Raw genomic sequence first — 21,583 nt, forward strand, 5'->3', positions numbered from 1 at the left:
AAAGACATTGTGTTTAATACTTTGACCAGAAAACGTCATACATTTACCGTCTTTGTGACCGGTTAAATAGGTAGCTGGTTTGTACCTTCTCATCGATAACTGCTGAGAGGAAAGTGCCGAAATCTTCGACAGGCTGTGAAGTGAAACAACAGAAAAATTTAACACTTTTGGACTTTAGTGAGCAGTCATAAACACATTCAATCTGCTGAAATTTCAAAGGCCGCCAGTAATAAACCTTTTTTCACTGACGAAAATGAGACAATAACTAAATAAAAACTAGTGTTGGATGACAAAAACTATGACGAAAACTTACTGTCATTTTCGTCAACAAATAAAAACGAGAGGAAAATGTCAGTGAGGGTCGATTCGGGAAGAGATGGGGTCAGAACTGATGTCCTGTGTAACAGATGGGCACATTTGATCTGAACTGATCTAACCTCTGGAAAACACACGGCCTACAGGCTCACACACACCCAATACAGCTCCAGAGCGGCTCAATCAATCAATAACACACATTTATGCCTGGCTATTGTTTATGAACTAATGCTGATGAATAATGACAGTGTTTACTTTACCATGTTTATATAGTAATATGTTTTAGGCTGCGTTCACACTGCAGGCTGAAACGACCCAATTCCGATTTTTTTGCCCTTATGCGACCTGTATCTGATCTTTTCATGACAGTCTGAACGACACAGATCCGATCTTTTCAAATGCGACCCAGGCCACTTGGGTATGTGGTCCAAATCCGATACATATCCGATCTTTTGAAATGCGTCACATGTATCCGACCCGCACGTCGTTGATACGCGACAAACGTCATCATTGTACGTTGAAGTAGGCGGGAATGAGAAGATAAACAACTATGGCGGACGGATGCTGCGACTCCGCACACACACGTTTCTCTGTACCGACGTTGCTACCACTGCTCCACAAAACGCCATGGCCAAAAACCTTGCTCTCCTCCTCTTTTTTAATTTTCTTCTTAACATGAGAAGGTTGTAATGGTGCTGGCTCCGTTGCGAAAATAACTTTAATAAAGCTAAACGAACTCCAAAGCTGACACCCATATTTGGCTACTTCCGTAAACAACAAGTGACGTCGTTGACCGTTGAGTACTCTTCTGCGCATGCGGGTCACTTCTGGGTCATTTCACGTTCACACAGGAGATCACAAAAGGTCGCATTTAATTGGAAATGTGAACGGCCTTGCAAAAAAATTGCATTTTTTCAAAAAATCGGAATTGAGCATTAAGCCCTGCAGTGTGAACGCAGCCTTAGACGGTTGTAACAATACATATTTTATCTCCCTCATCTGAACTTGAATGAGCTCCTGCAACTGCAATAGAGGCGCAGACATTTCAAAATAAGAGTCCCGGTGTATTTCGAGCTTGTTTATAATTAAAAGTCACGCATTATATATTCGTTCTTGCTTACACAATAAACTGTATTTCATTTAATTCCCATTTAATTCATAGTCAGGAGGAAAGACCAGTATTTGACACATATTCAATAAAGTATAATAGTTAACAAAAACCAGTAAAATTACTTGAAATTAAATAAATTTTAACTGAAATTAAAAAAATATAAAAAAAAACTTATTTGAAGCTTTAGCTTAACCTGATATGGCCTACTGACTAAAACAGAAATACAAAGTAATAAAAACTATATAGATGTTTTTAAAAAACAAACAAAAAAGTGAATTGAGCTCTTTCGTGTATTTTTAATGTCAAAAACAAAATGGTCAAAATGTCAGTTCAAGTGACAGTCGGTTATGTAAGGCTTAAATGCTTTATGTATTACAATTGAAGTAAACTCATTAGATTTTAGGAGACTACATCTACTGTAGATCTTATGATATTTAGTCGACTAAAACTAGACTAAAACTAAAAACAATTCAGGTGACTAAAATATGACTAAAACTAAATGGCATTTTAGTCAAAAGACTAGGACTAAAACTAAATCAAAATTTGCTGTCAAAATGAACACTGGTAATAAAAGAGCTCAAACTCTTCTACTTACGTCTCCTAATTTGATCTTTTTGTGCACATCCAGGAGTCCCTGTTTGATCTGAGGCCACAGTGAGTCTGGAACGTACATCCTGGAGCAGGCGGAGCACTTCTGTCCTCCGTACTCAAACGCCGAGCGGATGGAGCCGGTCACCACGCTCTGAACATCTGCAGACTTGTGCACAAAGTGGAAGTTCTTGCCACCGCATTCTAAAACATACACGAGGAACAGGTTTGTTTTTGATTTCATTACACATCATTGGAATTGAATTCTCAATGCAACGGAAAACACAGACCTCCAGCGACACGAGGGAAATTCCTGTAGATGTCCAGATTCTGGGCGACCTGCTTCCACAACCGTTTAAAGGTTCTGGAGATGATACAGGAAGTCAGATTGGAGCGATATAAACATCATTTTTAAATAGGCATGGTCTACATCTGGAAAAATCTTATACATATACAAGGTTTTTGTCTTGTTTGTGTCAATCATCCTTCATTACACAACTGTTCAAAAGTAAATATATTCATGTTATTCGGCAAGGATGCATTAACCCTCTGGGGTTCTTCATTTATGGGTCACACTCAGGACCTTCGGGTCAAAAATGAACCGGAGGGCGGGATTAAGATAAAGATTTGAGTAAAATCAGTGAAATATATTTTTGTTCAATAATAGTTTTTCTTTTCTTGGGGGGCGTTTTGAGATCATTTTATGATTTGTAATTAATATTTATGCAATAATTATGACCCATTTTTTCCCATTGAATATAATAAAATAAGTGTATATATATATATAATTTTTTTATGGAAGCTGTATTTCATTTTAGAGTCAAGCCTAGGCCTCATGAAAGCAATTTTTTAAATAAGACCGATGCCATCCGGTGGACACATTGAGCATTTTTATCACGCAATAGAACATTTTTACCACTATAGTGGATCTTGCGTTTTATAAAATAAAAATTTGTCAAAAACCGTAGCTTCATCGGAATGGTCCGAAACTTGGTGACTTTATTGGTAACACCCAAAAAAATTGGGGACCGGATTTGAAAAGTAAGTGGTTGTAAAAAAAATAGTCAAACTCAGGACCTTCGGGTCAAAAATGAGTTTTTTTGTTCATACAATCTACAAATCAGCCAGGATGCAGAAACACACACTTATACACACAAAAACACACGGACACACAAATTAACGCGTGCCATTCCAAAAGCTAATTGTGTTTTTGTGTGTGTGTGTGAGTTTTTTTGTCTGTTTTGCACTCTTGATGTTTTAGAGATTCACCCCTTCACTGTTGAGTCCTTTTTTTCTGCATCCTGGCTGATTTGTAGATTGTATGCACAAAAAAAAACTCATTTTTGACCCGAAGGTCCTGAGTGTACCTATTTTTTTTACGACCACTTAGACTTTTCAAATCCTGTCCCCAATTTTTTGGGTGTTCATATACCAAGTACCAATAAAGTCACCAAGTTTCGGACCATTCTGATGAAGCTACGATTTTTAAATATTTTTTAATTTAAAAAATTTGGGTCAGAAATTACCGAAGAACCCCAGCGGGTTAAATTGATCAACAATGACAGTAAAGATATTTATAATGTAGCAAAAGATATATTTTTTAAATAAATGCTGAACTTTCTATTATCAAAGAATCGTGAAAAATACATGGTTTCCACAAACATTCAACACTGATAATAATCATAAATGTTTCTTTAGCATGAAATCATCATATGAGAATGATTAGTGAAGGATCATGTGACACTGAAGACTGGAGTAATGATGATAAATTCAGCTTTGGCGGAACTAGACTTTTATACATGGGGTGGCCAAGGCTAGTTTAGGGGGTCCATAGAGAGTGAAAGAATATAATGTGTAGGCTAATACTTATTGGTTTTCATTGTTTTGACCGATGTAGCATTGTATTCTAATAAAGAAGCAACCAAAATTGTAGAAATTGTACAAATTTAAAACATTAGGCCTATTGAATACAAGTGAACAAGTTCTAAGGATTAAGTGCCTGAAGGTTCAGGTCTAACAGTATTCAGGTACAGAATTTGAATAATCAAAGATAAACATAGATTAATGCATGTTAAAACTAGCTACAAAAGTCAGTGGGTGTTATTTTTATGGTGGTGCGGTCACTTTAAGACCAAATGCATAATGTTGAATCCAATATAGACATGTATCCGATTCCATATGTCAACTGCTTAAATAGCCGACTGTGTTTACCATGATACTCGCTATATTTCTGGCATACTTTTATGCTCTCTGTGTTTGCGCTATTGATGATGCATCATATGCACCAGACGCGTCGCAAAACAGTGATTCTAATCACCACACAGGCAAAAAGGTTCACTTCAAGAATGAAAAAAGTGGCATCGATGTGTTTTGCTGTAAAAACTGCACAAACGGAAACATAAAAGCACAAACTATATAATATCTTTCCATAAACACAGACTTTACACAGAAAGAAAAATACTTTAAAAAGTCTATACACACTCTTTCAGCCTCGAAGTCATTATAGCTACATTAACGTTTTAAGACAAATTGTGTCGTTTAATAGAAAACTATGAATGGCTGTGCAGGATTGTGAATAACTCTGCACTTATGCGCGACCCCTTTATGCCTATGAATCATCTGTTTGGCAACTAACGTTAATATCAGTGTTAATTTTGACAGCAAATAGCATAGTCTTTTGACTTTTGACAGTTGCAGGAGCTCATTCAAGTTCAGGAGATAAAATATGCATTGTTACAACCGTCTAAAACATGACTATATAAACATGGTAAAGTAAACACTGTCATTATTCATCAGCATTAGTTCATAAACAATAGCCAGGCATAAATGTGTGTTATTGATTGATTGAGCCGCTCTGGAGCGCTGGATTGGGTGTGTGTGAGCCTGTAGGCCGTGTGTTTTCCAGAGGTTAGATCAGTTCAGATCAAATGTGTGCATCTGTTACACAGGACATCAGTTCTGACCCGATCTCTTCCCGAATCGACCCTCCCTAACATTTTCCTCTTGTTTTTATTTGTTGACGAGAATAACAGCAAGTTTTCGTCATAGTTTTTATCATCCAACACTAGTTTTTATTTAGTTATCATCTCGTTTTCGTCAGTGAAAAAAGGTTGTTGACGAAAATTATTCGGCAACGAAATTAACACTGATTAATATTCAAAGTTATTACATGAAAAATGTGCCGCGGTGCCACACGTCAAAATAGGCTACATGCGGCTTTCAATAGGATGTGAAATGTAAATAGCGATCTAAATTTTGGGGTGGCCAGTCAGATGCCAGGAATCACAGGAATAAATTACACTTTACTATATATTCACATAGAGAACAGTTATATTAAATTGTAATAATATTACACAATATTACACAGTATTTTTGATCAAATAAATGCAGCCTTGATGAGCATAAAACCATTTAAATCTTACTGAACACAAACTTTTGAACAGTTAAAATCCTACAGATCTTACAGAAACACCCAACAGGTTTAAACTTTCCGTTTGCACAGCAAGAACACACAGTCTGGCAAACTTTAACCCAGACAGATTGTTATACTAAAGATAAGAGTAACGCAATCTCATCAACAAGGATAGAAAGAGACGTACGGGACGCTGCCAGTGAAGTTAATCCCGGCCAGGTGCTCAGAGGACGTGATGGCATCTCCAAACACTGGACCGTCAGCTGGGACAAACTGGATGATATTGGGCGGCAAACCAGACTCTCTCATGATCTTATAGACGGCGTAGCTGGCAGACATGGCCGTGTCACTGGGTTTCCACAACACCACGTTACCCTGAACGCATATTTGTGACAAAGTCAGTTTTAGAAATGAACCAAAACACTCAAGTGTATAATATAGGTAATGTTTAAAGGATGATTCAGTAATATTATCTGATACGCTATATTGCCAAAAGTGTTGTGACGCCTGCCTTTACATGCACATGAACTGTAATGCCATCCCATTCTTAATCCGCAGGGTTTAATATGGAGTCGCAGCTCTAACAGCTTCAGCTCTTCTGGGAAGGCTTTCCTCAAGGTTTAGGAGTGTGTTTATGGGGATTCTTCTAGAAGCGCATTTGTGATGTTGGACGAGAAGGCCTGGCTCTCAGTCTCCGCTCTAATTCATCCCAAAGGTGATCTATCGGGTTGAGGTCAGGACTCAAGTTCCTCCACACCAAACTCGCTCATCCATGTCTTTATGGAGCGACGCTTTGTGCACTGGTCAGTCATGCTGGGACAGGAAGGGGCCGTCCCCAAACTGTTCCCGCAAAGTTGGGAGCATGAAATTGTCCAAAATGTCTTGCATTAAGAATTCCTTTCACTGGAACTAAGGTGCCAAGCCTGAAAAAACAACCCCACCCCATAACCCCCCCCTCCACCAAACTTTACACTTGGCACAATGCAGTCAGGCAAGTCCTGTTCTCCTGGCAACCGCCAAACCCAGACTCGTCCATGGGATCGTCAGACAGAGAAGCGTGATTGGTCACTCAGAGAACACGTCTCCACTGCTTTAGAGTCCAGTGGTGGCGCGCTTTACCCCACTGCATCCCATGCTTTGCATTGCACTTGGTGATGTAAGGCTTGGATGAGCTGCTCGGCCATGGAAACCCATGCCATGAAACTCTACACACTGCTCTTGAGTTTGGAGGTCTGTAGCTAATGACTCTGCAGAAAGTTGCGCACTGTGACCCTCAGTATGCGCTGACCCCGCTCTGTGATTTTATCTAGCAATATAGTGTATTATTTTAATTTGATTGCACTGACACCATCAGATGAGAATAAAACTGGATAACTTTTCTGAACTGAACTGCAACATTAACACTATTATTTTCCTGCTTTGAAACAAAATCATATAAAGCGCCACATAAATAAAGGTGACTTGACATCTAACCATGATCGCAGGGGTGCCGGCAAGGTTTCCACCAATCGCTGTGAAGTTGAATGGTGCAACAGCAGCTACAAATCCCTAAAACAAGCAAAATTCAAGTCAATACCCAATCACGGCTTGCGCAAATAAACCCGTTACGTAATGATCTGATTATTTAGGAAATGCCACAGTAGGGAACTCGCCTCCAATCCACGGTACAGCATTGTGTTGGTACTTCCATCGCTGTCCAATGGCTGCTGGTGTTCCAGCTCGATCGCATGTTTGGCATTGAACCTGAAGAAGTCGATGAGTTCTGCAGCAGCGTCAATCTCAGCCTGGACCACAGTCTTACCCTGAGACATGGAGCAAAGAACATCAGGATTAATGGAAAGCCAGCTAACATAATCACATGTGTAACAGACTAGTTGTGATCAAGTAGCAACAGGCTCCAAATGTGTTACGATTCCAAATGTGTTACGGTCTCAGTTTGTCTCATGTACCATGATGATAGTTTAACAAACTCAGGGTTACAGGATTAGTTTCAAATTGACCAATCTATTCAGGCTTTGTTGGTCCCATGAAGCTGATCATCTGCTTTCTCTATGGAGACGCTTTGTGCACTGGTCAGTCATGCTGGGACAGGAAGGGGCCGTCCCTAAACTGTTCCCGCAAAGTTGTGAGCATGAAATTGTCCAAAATGTCTTGCATTAAAGGGTTAGTTCACCCAAAAATGAAAATTCTGTCATTAATTACTTACCCTCATGTCGTTGGACACCCGTCAGACCTCCGTTCATCTTCAGACACAAATGAAGATATTTTAGTGTAAATCTGATGGCTCTGAAAGGCCTCCATTGGCACACTTTACACTCTCAAGACCCTTAAAAGGCACTAAAGACGTCGTTACAAAGTCCATCTCACTACAGTGGTTCTAAAATAACTTTATAAAGCGGCGACAATAGTTTTTGTGCGAAAAAAAACCCCTAAATAACGACTTATATAGTGATGACGATTTCAAAACAAAGCATCATGAAGCTTCGAAGGGTTATGAATCAGTGAGTTGAATCATGATTCGTATCGTGTGTCAAACCACCAAACTGCTGAAATTTGGCGATTCAAACCACTGAATCGACTCAGTGATTCATAACGCTTCGAAGCTTCATGATGCTGTGTTTTGAAATCGTCATCACTATATAAGTCGTTGTTTAGGGTTTTTTTGCGCACAAAAACTATTCTCGTTGATTCATAAAGTTATTTTAGAACCACTGTAGTGAGATGGACTTTGTAACGATGTCTTTAGTACCTTTTAAGGGTCTTGAGAGTGTAAAGTGCATTGAGCCAATGGAGGCCTTTCAGAGCCATCAGATTATAACTCAAATATCTTCATTTGTGTCTGAAGATGAACGGAGGTCTGACGGGTGTCGAACGACATGAGGGTAAGTAATTAATAACAGAATTTTCATTTTTGGGTGAACTAACCCTTTAAGAGTTCCTTTCACTGGAACTAAGAGGCCAAGCCCAACCCCTGAAAAACAACCCTACCCCATAATCCCCCCTCCACCAAACTTTACACTTGGCACAATGCAGTCAGGCAAGTCCCGTTCTCCTGGCAACCGCCAAACCCAGACTTGTCCATGGGATTGGCAGACAGAGACGCGTGATTGGTCACTTCTTGAGTCCAGCAAACTCAGACTTTGGTCCTGAGTTTAGGAGTTTAGCTGTGACATCAGTAGTGAACAGCCAATCAGACGATGTGGATCAACTGAGATTCACAAAGTTACAACGTTCAAAGTTTAAAGCAAAGGGAGATATTTGCTTTTAAAGAAATCAGTTTCTAAGAACTACAGCAAACGGCCAGCAGGCGACTACACACATTCCTCCAGGGTTGGTGACATCACCAGGCTCAATATTTACATAAACCCCTCCTCCGAGAATATTAAATAAGGGGGGGGTGAGGCCATTTTGTATCGCGGCGCTGTTGTGGTATAGTTAGGCTGGAGTGTTGTTGCCGCGATGCCGAGGAAACGCTGTTATATTCATCCGGATTGCAGGTCTGGGGTACTTGCTTTGTTCAGCCTTATTTGGGAAGGGGGTGCGTTGCAGAGCGTTTAACATACAGCATGTTGCACGTGTGTTTGAGTCAGCGGGGAATCAGGCGCGCGCAGGGCTCCCTGCAGCACATCTCACGGAGGAAAACATCCACCGTCTTCGCGATTTCAATGCCGGATTTGCACAACGTCAGCTGGTGCGTGGATGCACGACGCGCGCGCTGCACATTTCACGGAGAACAACGTCAACAATCTTCGCGAGTTCAATGCAGGAAATGCACAACGGCTTGTCCTGAAAGCTGGATTTACAAACAGAAGCTGTTTACGGGCCACAACCTGTAAGTCTGATTTATTTTTCATCGATGTGTTTTCCTGTAATAGGTTGTAGCAAGGAAGTAAACAGATGACAACGCTGTTCTGCAAACCAGTCTGTTAAATGCTCATTCATACTTAACGTTATCCGACGAACACCTAACGTTATAAACACTAACGTTAAAATCTCAACAGCGAACTTGGCATTAGTGTAAATGATTCTTTGATTAGAGCTTTTATGTGTTGTTTATCTACAGGCTTGCTAAACATGGTTCTGTGTGTGATTTGGCTAACTTACTAGTTAAAGCCAGTGTTTAGTGTTCGTTTTGGGTTAATAGTTCTTGCGACAGATATTTGGCTATAATCGTTCTAAAAATACAAAAGTAACTGTGCCATTCAGTAGCGATCACTATAGATCCGCAGTCTTTACTCTTGAGGACTGAACAGGTTCTGCTCGATCATCTTCACTCAAATGTTCTGGGTCTGATTCGGGCTCAGATTGGTGTGGTTTTATTGACGAGCCTCCAGGTAAAGGGGCGTGACGTTTCCGACAAACGTGCACTGCGGTTAGCGAATCACAACACACTGGGCCAGCTAACCAATCTGAGCCCATTGTGTATTTTTGAGGGACTGGCTTCATACAACCCAGAAAGCATCAGACCGTTTTACAAGGAGGGACAGAGCAGTGTAGAATAAAGGTCAAATATATGAAAAATAAGGCAATTTTTTTTTAAACGAAGCATGAACACATGTTACAGTGCACCCCACAAACACAATCAAGCCTTCAAAACAATGTATTTTACCACCCCTTTAAGGGTATAATAATTACATAAATGATATCTAAATCATTCAAAATTATTATTATTATAAATAAGCATTGTGAAAAGCCAGACACTTTAGTCTTCAAAAACCATTTGCTATGGTGTGACCTTTAATTTGGAGTAGAAACAGGGGGAGTGGCTTCATTGCATCAGAGGTCACAGCTGATTGGTCTAATTTCAGTTTGAGATCTCTTATCCAGAACATAACCTGCCCTGGAGCAGGTTAGCCGTGGAGCGCAAGTTACTACGGAGATGAACACTGCTAGAAGCCAAACCACTTTAATGGTACCTAAAACCCAGGATTGGCACAAACTAAGCTTAAATCTAGCCAGCTAAACCGGCTTCATGGTATAGGCCCCTGGTGTGAAGATGCGTTTTGGTCGATCGGATCACAAGTAGACGAGGGAGACACATTCCCGTTTACACCTGTGTCTCTTTTGTCCACTTTCAATCACTTCTGTCCTGATTTCTTCCAGGGGAGGGTCAATGGGTGGGTAAATACATGGCCTTTTTCAGATCTTTTCATCTAATGGACGAAATAAGCTCACGCAATTTACATATGAACATGCCCAACACGTCAGTAAAAAACACTCTTACAGCCGCAAGACCAGCTGAACACTGTGAGTGTGTGTTACTGTGCGTTCACACCAGACGCAACTTGCGTGAATAAATCGTGCTATTCATCGTGTTTGAACATTATGAGTTTACTTTGGCGCATGACATTCACTTCACAACAGACGTGAATTTGCGTCATGGGAGGGGCTTCTGCCAGCCGGCTCGTCTTTGCCGGCTTTAGCTAGCTTGTAGTCTCAATATTGTGAATTCAGGGTGATTGGGACACTTTTCCCATGTCATCTCAATGGCAGAAAGTGTCCCAATGGCCCTGAAATCACTCTATGTAGAGCTCAAGTTGAGTAAAGAGCGTTTTTTACAACTCACCAGACGGTCCGACCTCACTTTCTACCAAACAAGATCCTTTTTATTCCTGTTTCTATAAAGTACGTACAGCTCCGGGTATCCACATAAGATTCTGTCCTCATTGTTGTCACTACTAAAGCAAGCTCCTGATTGGTTAACGCGGTGCTAATATCCACCAAAGTTCCGATTTTTTAACTTGCGCGAATCAGGCATCAAGCACTCAATTCACGCAGTGTCGGGCGAATCGCGCGAGAAGGGTCTGACTGCACTTCAGCGCTGGGAAAATGAATGTGTATTTAAACTGGGTCATTTATGAAGTAGAAATGTGAAATTATTTTGGAAGTTGGCGCCTTCTACACCGAGAAAAGGCAGAAAATGTATTTTTGTCTCATGTGGATGAAAGACAACAACTCCCAGCATGCACTTGCTTCGCTGCCCTACAAGGCCACTCCCTACACCGCTCCCACCGTCGTTTTGATCTTCATAATACTACAATAATTTTGTTCAGTTAGAGAACAGACACTACAATTAAAAACTGAACGTGTCTTTTCAATAAAGTGTGAGTGAGACGAACGAAAGTCCCGTCACAGACGCAGCAGGAGTCAGATTTAATTCATCACGAGAGAAGAGCTGAGGGAAGCGCGGCTGTCATTCTCGGCTCGTGTCCAGTCTGGAGCGTTATCAGATCACATTTCGAAGCTAAATGAAATTGAAAAGTTGAAACACTCACTTTGCTCCGCACCGCTCCGTTATTAAAGGGATAGTTCACCCAAAAATGAAAATTAGCCCATAATTTACTCACCCTCAAGTCATCCTAGGTGTACATGACATTCTTCTTTCAGACGAATAAAATCTGAGTTCTATTACAAAAGTCCAGGCTAATCCAAGCATTAGAATTGGAGTAATAGTTGCTCTGTTTTTGAAGTCCATAAAAAGTGCATCTGTCCGTCATATAACTGCTCCACGCGGCTCTGGGGGGTTAATAAAGGCCTTCTGAAGCGAATTGATGCGTTTGTGTAAGAAAAATATCCATATTTAAAACTTTATCAAGTAAACTCTCGGCTGACCGCCTTCCCTACTGTAGCGACTATGAGTCAGATAAAATAATAACTCAACGGGGAACTGAATTAAAATGAAAGACTCGAATGACACTATGTAGTATAAATAATTCAGAATTAATGTTTACACCTTAACTTATTCGTCCGCCGATATGTAAGGACTTAAAGGGGGCTCTGTTAAAGGGAAACATGTATATTTAGCTCAAATGAATGAATTTAATGAATTCATAGGGAATTTTGAGAGTCTATTTTACAGCCGAGCAAATGACTCTTCTAGCGTTCATTTGAACGGGCCGTAAATATCAACTCTGCAGCGGATATTAATATCCGAACAATAGTGAAACACTATTTAACAGCCAGGTAACTTAGATCGGCAGTTCAAGACATTAAATTGATAAGCACATAACACAAGAACAGTTATCTTTGAATACAAACGGAACTTTATTGATTAATCTAACACATCAAACTAATATCTAACATAAACACACACACTCGCACATTCACACGTTGCAGAAAGGAAGAAGGTGAGGAAAGAATAAGTTCTAAGAGAGAGAAATTATGAAATCCTAAGCAATCTATGCATTTATGAAACATGACCTGAAGAAACCATTGATCAGTAATTTAACCTCCTATCGTTTCTTAGGCAGGGTTATTACATTTGATCTAATGCACCAGTTCAGCTTGGAATCAAAAAGGCGTTACTTGCGTTTGGGTTTCGCGTGTCGTCTGACAAAGGGGGATTCCCTTCTCCTGGCTGTACAGGGATTTTCCCGGATCTTTGATTCGCTGAAGATCTGGTCGACGTCTGGGGAGGCCGAACACGTGGGGTGTTGGCGGCTGGATGAAAGTCTTGTGGGCGTTGTTTGAAGTTGGAGCGCGCTGTTAGAAACTCGTTGTTGAGAGACTTTTACGGCGAAACTTTAACAGACCCGAGACTTAGCGGAAATAAAATAAACTTTAAGTAAAAGAAAGGAAAGTGAGAGAAAAGCAGATGGCCTGAATGAAATCGTTGTTAACCCATTTTCTCTGATGTTGGTCTGTCACGATCGTCAGATCGTCTCCTGGGAACTCCGTTCCGAACTCTCTCTGGTCATACTGCTAGGACTGAGCTCATCTCTGAACTGCGAACAGGCCGCGAACCAGCTCGAACCGAACTGGAACCGAACTTGAGCTGGACTCTGCACTGCTTCTGGTCTGAACTGTACAGAACTGTAGGGAACAGAACTGTGAACAGAACTGAGAACTGAACTTGAGAACAGAACTGAGAACTGAACTTGAGAACAGAACTGCGAACTGAACTTGAGAACAGAACTGAGAACTGAACTTGAGAACAGAACTGAGAACTGAACTTGAGAACAGAACTGAACTTTTCGTTTGTGTTCTGAGACTAAACTCAAACATTTGCCCATCCCCTGGATGGGTTCTGGCCAATTAGGCTTCAGGGGTGACTGTGTCTCCACCCCTCCCACAAAATTAGGTTATCTCTAGAATTTAGTTTCCTGCTCTTAAGCAGAGAGTAAATTTAGACCTAATTTCTTACTATAAGGACATGATCAATTCTATAAAGATTTCATTCAGCTCATCTGTTGGATTATACCCATACGAACGCACCGGTACCAAACACGATGCTTTTTCATCCACTCATTCAATAGTTACATAATTGCATGAATTGTGAGTAATATACATGCATGATAGTCATGTGTATCAGTTGTAAACACACTAACAAGTTATGTCGAAGGCTATTTGAATGAAAGTCCAATAATCAGTTATTTGATGTACTCCATAAGCTAACAGTTTCTGTGAGCTTACTCTGAGTTTTAGCTGTCACGTGGAGTTCATTTGCTGGTCATGCAAAGACAGAGGTCTGGTTGTTTCTTTGTCTTGTGACAACCACGAGCCTTTTGTCCTCTTTTAACTGAGTTTGGTGGCGAGTCCATAGGAAGTCAGAACTAGTAGCTCCGGGGCAGAATCAAGCCCCCATCTCCCTCGTGATGATGATGAATTCCTGGAGCTGAATTGTGCTTTGTTGAAAAGGATGTTAATTTGATCGAATCATTGGAAGATTAACTCATCTATATGTCTGCGTCCATAATTGCTACACTGTTCAATTTATGGAAAAACTGTTGAAAGTTCCCCTGCCGATCGAAAGACTAACGCGACCAGGTCCGCTCGTCATGACGTCACGAACTCATCTCGAGTTTCACTTCCAACATTCAACACTTTTCCATGGAAAGCGGTCGGTCGAAAGTTTACTTGATAAAGTTATAAATATGGATATTTTTCTTACACAAACGCGTTGATTCGCTTCAGAAGGCCTTTATTAACCCCCCAGAGCCGCGTGGAGCAGTTATATGATGGACAGATGCACTTTTTATGGACTTCAAAAACAGAGCAACTATGAATCCAATTCTAATGCTTGGATTAGCCTGGACTTTTGTAATATAACTCAGATTTTATTTGTCTGAAAGAAGAATGTCATACACACCTCGGAGGACTTGAGGGTGAGTAAATTATGGGCTAATTTTCATTTTTGGGTGAACTTTTTGGGCCGTGTGCATTTACATTCTGTGAGTGAGATCCCTCCCCTGTGGGCGGGTTGATAACATGCAGAACTGCTCCATCTAGTGGCTGTAGTTTTTAAAAATGACGATATTTGCGTCACCGGAGGATTTTTTCCAGAAATAAAATGCATAAATCTCTCGTTCAGGGGGATATGAGGAGGGAAAGTACCATAGTTTGAATATACTACTGGGTTTATGTCAAAGCTTACTGCTAAATCACTGAAGTTACCCTTTAATGTTTGTGAAGACGCACCTGTCCGATCATGGTCTTGGCCAGAATTTCTGCTCTCTTGGGTCCACTGATGATGTCAGCAGCTTTGAAGAACACCTGGGCTCGATCTGCCACCGGTTTAAGATCCCATTCCCTCCGAGCCGCTACTGAGACCTCAATGGCTTTATTTATCAGCTCCTAAAGACACAAACCAGACCAAATGATGAAGCTAAATAACACCAAATGAGGAGCTCAATGTATTTCCTCGTTTTAATGTTATGATTTACACTAAACACCTACTGTACCTTATCAGCGTAGCAGAACTTGGACACTTTGTGAGAGTGGTTGAAGGGCTATGAAGAAAAAAATGAACTGATTAATATAATATCACTCACTAAACTAATATCACACTGAATATGATTTAACAGAACAATAACTTTACACAATACGTAACATAAATTGCAAAGCACTGTCCTGTGATTGTTAGATAGAGAGAGGTTTATTTAAAGTGCTACATTGAAAAATATATAATTATAATACAATTTAAGTTGATTTAAGTTGAAATAAGTTTATTTCAAGTGTTAAATAGACAAATATAAAAATTATAATAACAACAACTAGATAAAAAATGTTTGTCGAGACAAACTTTAAGTTGGCTTGAAAAAGCCTAGCCAGAAAGTTTGAAATAATTTAAGTTTTTGTTAGTAGTTCGGATAGATAGACAGACAGACAGACAGACAGACAGACAGACAGACAGACAGACAGACAGACAGACAGACAGACAGACAGACAGACAGACAGACAGACAGACAGACAGACAGACAGATAGATAGATAGATAGATAGATAGATAGATAGATAGATAGATAGATAGATAGATAGATAGATAGATAGATAGATAGATAGATAGATAGATAGATAGATAGATAGATAGACAGACACTCAGGGGACTTGCAAGGGTGTTGTTATGTGGTTGCTAGGGTACTTGGGTTGTTGCTAAGGTCTTGCTATGTGGTTGCTAGGGTACTGAGGTGGTTGCTAGGGTACTCTGGGTGGTTGCTAAGGTCTTGCTATGGTTGCTAGGGTACTCAGGGTGGTTGCTAGGGATGAGAACATATTTATGCATTTAGCAGATATGTTTATCAAAAGAGGAAAAAAGGATAATACGGCTGGAAACATGCAGCTATCGTGGCTATGCGAGTTGTGCGAGGCACACTATTAATAATAAACATAATATGTTATGCTGTGATGATGATTTGACTGTAAAGATCTCCAGAGCACACGCTGAGGCAGAAAGCAGAGCAGGATGAACTCACAGAGAGCTGGTATCTGATGTCTTTGGTCCACACTTCTTCATTTCCAATCACACAGGGAATCTCTTCTGTCTTTCCCTTCAGGTTCTGTAACGCCTGATGATCGAAGTTAAACAGAGACGGTCAGTCAGATACACAGCTTCAGGGTATCAGGACGTCCTGGCCAGTGTGTGTGTGTGTGTGTGTGTGTGTTTCACCTCCTCCAGTTGTGATCTCTCTTTACTGCCCTCTTTAAACCCAAGCACGGGCTCATTCTTCACCTCCACAGCTGCACACGGGAAGGTCTTGAACCTGCAGAGAAACAACACACTTCAGTCCTTCTCAATGAAGCTTTAAACACAAGCCTCTCAATCAGTAACTCATGTAAAGTCATCTAGACGGAAAGGCTGCAGGGATAACCTGTTGTAAATCCATAACTAGAGACAATTGGGTCACTTTAGTCTTTAAAGGAACACGCCACTATTTTTGAAAATATCGTCTCCTCTAGAATTAAACAGTTGAGTTTGTCTGTTTTCTAATCCATTCAGCCGATCTCCGGGTCTGGTGGTAGCACTTTTAGCATAGCTTAGCATAGATCATTGAATCGGATTAGACCGTTAGCATCTCGCTCAAAAATGACCAAAGAGTTTTGATAGAGTTTCGGTCTTAGTACACGATGGAACTACAGAAAAGTCAAGTTTTAAATTGGAAAAATAATGAAACTCTTTGGTCATTTTTTGAGCGAGATGCTAACGGTCTAATCAGATTCAATGATCTATGCTAAGCTAAGCTAAAAGTGCTAACGCCAGACCCGGAGATCGGCTGAATGGATTCAAAAAAGGTCAAACTCAACTGTTTAACTCTAGGGGAGTCGGAAAATTAGCCTTTTAATCAACTTAAAATTAGCCTAATAGTGGCGTGTTCCTTTAAAGCATCCAGATGATAGAAAGCTGCTTATTTATTAAAATAATACATAGTATTTATTATATCATCACTATGTTAAAAACGTATTAAAACCCTCCTTGAAATAAACAAAATATGAATGCATTACTAATTTCTAACTATAGAGTCAAAAGTTTGTAATGTTTTTGAAAGAAATCTCATGATCCCTGTATTTATTTAATTAAAAAAAACAGTAATATTGTGAAATATTATGATAATTTATAATATAATTTATTCCTGTGAGTTTTCAGCATCATTACTACAGTCTTCACTGTCACATGATCCGTCACAAATCATTCTAATTATCAATGTTGGAAATAATATTTTAATATTTCTAATAACCTGTGATATTTTTCCTGGATTCTTTGATGAATAAAACGTTTTTTTTAAAACAGCATTTATTTAAAATAGAAAATTTTGTAACAATATACACTACCATACAAAAGTTTGGGGTCAGTAATATTTGTTTTTGGAGAAAAAATAATACTCATATTCAGGAAGGATGTGCAAAAAGTGATATATATTGTTAGAAACTTTCCTTTTTTTTTACTTTTACTCATCAATAAATCCTGAAAAAAGTATCACAGGTTCAAAAAAAGAGTATCAAATCATCATATAAGGACAATTTCTAAAGGATCATATGTGTATATTTAATAATATTACTATATTGCAATGAACCTGACACCTGTAAAAACATGCATACTCAGTGAAGCTGCAATGTTTCCTTTGTACAGTGTCTCAGCATGTGTATTATGCTTATGAATAGCTCGAGCTACAGTAAAAACAATAAGAGACACTTGTGCAAACAGATCTCAGCAACCTAACAGTGGGAGGACAGGTTTCATGAGCCATTACATAACACTGTCACTGTCTACTTGCACGTAAAATGCTAACTTCTAGCGCTTATTTGAATCACATAATAAGCATTTTTCAATATGCACAAGGAGCCACATGTCAAATATGGATCAGAAGAAGTGAAAGTCACGAGTGAGTCCGTGTGCAATCGCATACTTACCCCTTCCAAGACTGACAGATGACAGATCTCACTCGCAACATGTTTAATCTGGACGAACAGGGGACGGAGAGATTTTATATATGTATTAAAAATAAAAAAATAAACTATATGTATCCTCCTGCTGAGGAACTACTGCGCTAAAGAAGTGTTTTTTTAATACTTGCTCTCCTCCAAGATCACAGGCGAAATCACATGAATGGAGGAGAACTACCACTTCCGGTACAGGGGGGGGACGGGACTTCATATTAGGCGAGAAGTGTTGACGCTGTTACGTTTAATAACAACATGCTTCTCATAAATAAAATCCCATACTTACTGATTATCTGGTTTATTTAACATTGAATATGTCGACTCATTATTAAACAGAAATAATATAAATTCAAGTTAAGCGGCGCCCCTGTTGTTCATAAATGGAACAGGCGAGAGGGCGAGTCTCTCACTGGCCAATCAGCTTTCGAGACGTTCTGCTCCAAATCAAGAGTCGTTTTCTATTTATAAAATATGAAATATACTCATTTACAATTTTTTCCCCCTCGCAGTCAAAATGAGGAGTTTAATCAACACAGCACTTAATGTGTGACGTTTTAGTGCTTTACACATAGTTTGTGTTAAATAATATATATATTTAAAATATCAACCGTAACCCCGCCCCCACAAACGTCCATAAATAAGCGCCAGATTGGCGCGAGTTTTGCGTTGGATGAGAACGAGTACATGTTTTTGTGGAAAAAAAATTACGTAATGGAAACTACCAAATAAATTGACACATTTATAACGGCTTCGAACGTGGCACAACCAATCAGAATCAAGGTCCGGAACTATTCGTTTCATAATTAACATTTTAACACTCAGCCTCTAAATTCCATCATGGCCCCAGACAAGAGACAGTGTTTGCATTGAGAAGATGTTGTAATGAGACAGTGAGAGAACATGATTGGTATTAACGATATGAAAAGATGTATTAGCCTAGTTCTTTGTTCTTTGCACTTATAAGAATAGTAATTCACATCTGCACATTTTATGATCTGCACTTAAAGGCACAATATGTAAGATTTTTAGATTAAAATATCCAAAAACCACTAGAACTATTCTATATATTTAGTTGACTTGTGTACTTGCATTATCCCAAATGTTTCCAAGAATGTTTAAATCCAGAGAAATACACATTTTTAACCGTGTCCGTGCGTCGCCTATCAATGATATCATACCCGCGTTTTATTTTGTAGAAACCATGGAAACACCAGAGACGCTTATGATGTGTTTATTAAGGCTTTTTTACACAGCCGAGTTAAGGCGGCTCTAATGCTGCGTTCACACTAAACGCGAATAGAGCGTCAGGAGCGAGTGATTTCAATGTTAAGTCAATGGAAAGACGCGTTGATGCGCGTCTGGAGGTCCTGCGGCGCGATAGACGTGTTTCGCGCGGACGCGTTTCCGCCTCATTCGTACATATGACGCGAATTGAGCGTCTAGCGCGATACGCGCATCATGCGCGAGTGGTGCTTTTTATCCATTCACGCGTTTGAAGTGAATTCGCGTCTGACGCCCGAGTTGAAAAATCTGAACTTTGGCCTCAATTCGAGCCGCGTTAACCAATCAGGAGCCTGCTTGCTGCTGTCACGTGGTAAGGTGACGTGATGAGAAACCCTGCATAATTTAAAAATACTATTATTATGTCACAAAATGTAGTTTCAAGACTTTTTCAGGTGAGAATGTAGTTGTTTAAAGCTCAAATCTGTGGTTTATTTATAAAGAGAGATTATTTAAAATAATTAATCTTGTGTTTTTGGAGTTGTGAGATCCAGGCGATCACCAGGCGCTCAGCGTTCATTAACCCCAGCGAGAGCAGCCTTTCCTCGGCCAGTTCTTCTGACGTCTGCCGCTGGCTCTGATGTCCTGTAGTGGCGCGTCTTGTGTGGATCTAACGGCCAATCTTTGGTGTCATGAATCTATATTTGTTGTCTGCCAAATCGTTTTGACTGAGGGCAAAGAGAAGTTTCATAACTTTACTTTTTGAGGATATTTAAATATACATGCAGTGAAGATAATGTAGGAGTTGCCTGGACCACATTTGTGTGGCTATTAATGCTTAATATATATTTTTAATGAAAATGAGAAGAGGCAGAGTGGTGTTTTATGACATATTTCTCCTGGAGCGACTTGAACTCGAATCCATCCATCTATCGAATGGATTCAAAATGTTCACCCGTCAAACTCAACGCGGTAGACGCAATTTTGACACTCTATTCGCGTTTGGTGTGAACGCAGCATTAGACGCGTGGCGCGATGGAGGCGATTCCGCCTCATGACGCAAATTGGACGCGAATTGAGCGTCTTGCGCGATACGCGCGAGTGGTGCTTTTTGTGCATTCACGCGTTTGAAGCGAATTCGCGTCTGACGCCCAAGTTTAAACATTTTAACTTTGCCGTCATGTCTTATTTTAAATAAACACAAAAAACAGAGATGAAAACTAAACTTAAAGCTACACTGTGTAACTTTTTTAGTCTATTCTTTGCTAAAAACACTTAGTTCTTTCAAAAATATATGTGCTCATTAATGTATATTTACTTCTTTCAAGTAATAAAGTATTCTCGGAAGTTTATAATATGCCATTGAAAATACATAAGGTAATGGGATCTAACGGTGGTCGCCATGTTGCCCCTCCATCTTGAAAGTACATTAGCCAAAGAGGGACATACCCGTAAATTCAAACTTCACTGTAAAAAATTCTCTGCCTCGCGCATGTGCGCGTCAACTTGTTCAGACTTGTCTGGTGCATGTGCAGAGAGTTTTCATCTCAGCAGCTCCAGTAACAGAGTTTTCCTGGCTTGTTTATTCCTCAAAAGTCTGTTTTTCATTGTGTGGTATTTCTGTGCGTTAATAACTCCGTGAGTAATAATAGTTATTGTCATTGTAGATGTGTTTCAGAGTGTGTCATCGCGTAATTCAGTTGATGTCACCTCAGAAGTATTTTTGTGTCAACATACAATAGCGTAATGCTCACCTATTTGAATAATCATTCAGTTATTTTGTTATCAACAATGTTTATTCGTTTTTAGAAAATATTTGCTTGTAATGTATGTTGATGGAAATATGTATCAGGTCTGATCGGCATATTAACAATTGTTATACAGAGCGCACTGCAGTGCTAACGTTAAAGCGGTGCACACACTTTTGCAACCGGACACCGCTTGTTAGCAGCAGCAGCTCCGCTCCTTTTAAAGGGTTTGTTCACCCAAAAATGAAAATTCTGTCATTAATTACTCACCCTTATGTCGTTCGAGACCCGTAAGACCTCCGTTCATATTCGGAACACAAATGAAGATATTTTTGTTGAAAGCTGATGGCTGAGAAAGGCTTCAGATAGGCCTCCATTGGCATTCAGTACACTTAGACTCCCAAGACCGATAAAAGGCACTTAAAATGTCGTTACAAAGTCCATCTCACCACAGTGACTCTACAATAATCTTACGATGCGACGACAATAGTTTTTGTGCGCAAAAAAATCAAAATAACACCTTTATCCAGCTTGT

The 21,583-nt window shown here is 39.8% G+C and overlaps 1 protein-coding gene across 1 annotated transcript in view; it reads right to left on the reverse strand.

Annotated features, from left to right (window-relative positions):
* The window catches only part of aldh4a1 (aldehyde dehydrogenase 4 family, member A1), a 23,009-nt gene extending 4,755 nt beyond the window's left edge, over positions 1 to 18,254 (reverse strand). Inside the window, exons 1-11 of the mRNA XM_079844233.1 lie at positions 18,050 to 18,254; positions 16,311 to 16,404; positions 16,117 to 16,209; positions 15,107 to 15,154; positions 14,844 to 14,999; positions 7,079 to 7,228; positions 6,900 to 6,974; positions 5,614 to 5,801; positions 2,305 to 2,378; positions 2,022 to 2,218; positions 86 to 133 (exon numbers count right to left, since the gene is read on the reverse strand). Of these exons, the coding sequence (XP_079700359.1) occupies positions 86 to 133; positions 2,022 to 2,218; positions 2,305 to 2,378; positions 5,614 to 5,801; positions 6,900 to 6,974; positions 7,079 to 7,228; positions 14,844 to 14,999; positions 15,107 to 15,154; positions 16,117 to 16,209; positions 16,311 to 16,404; positions 18,050 to 18,090 (1,164 nt within the window). The 5' untranslated portion in view covers positions 18,091 to 18,254. The remainder of the gene's footprint in view (positions 1 to 85; positions 134 to 2,021; positions 2,219 to 2,304; positions 2,379 to 5,613; positions 5,802 to 6,899; positions 6,975 to 7,078; positions 7,229 to 14,843; positions 15,000 to 15,106; positions 15,155 to 16,116; positions 16,210 to 16,310; positions 16,405 to 18,049) is intronic.
* Positions 18,255 to 21,583: the final 3,329 nt, after the last annotated feature.

The sequence above is a fragment of the Gobio gobio genome (assembly GCF_949357685.1).
Source record: "Gobio gobio genome assembly, chromosome: 19".
Lineage (NCBI taxonomy): Eukaryota > Metazoa > Chordata > Actinopteri > Cypriniformes > Gobionidae > Gobio > Gobio gobio.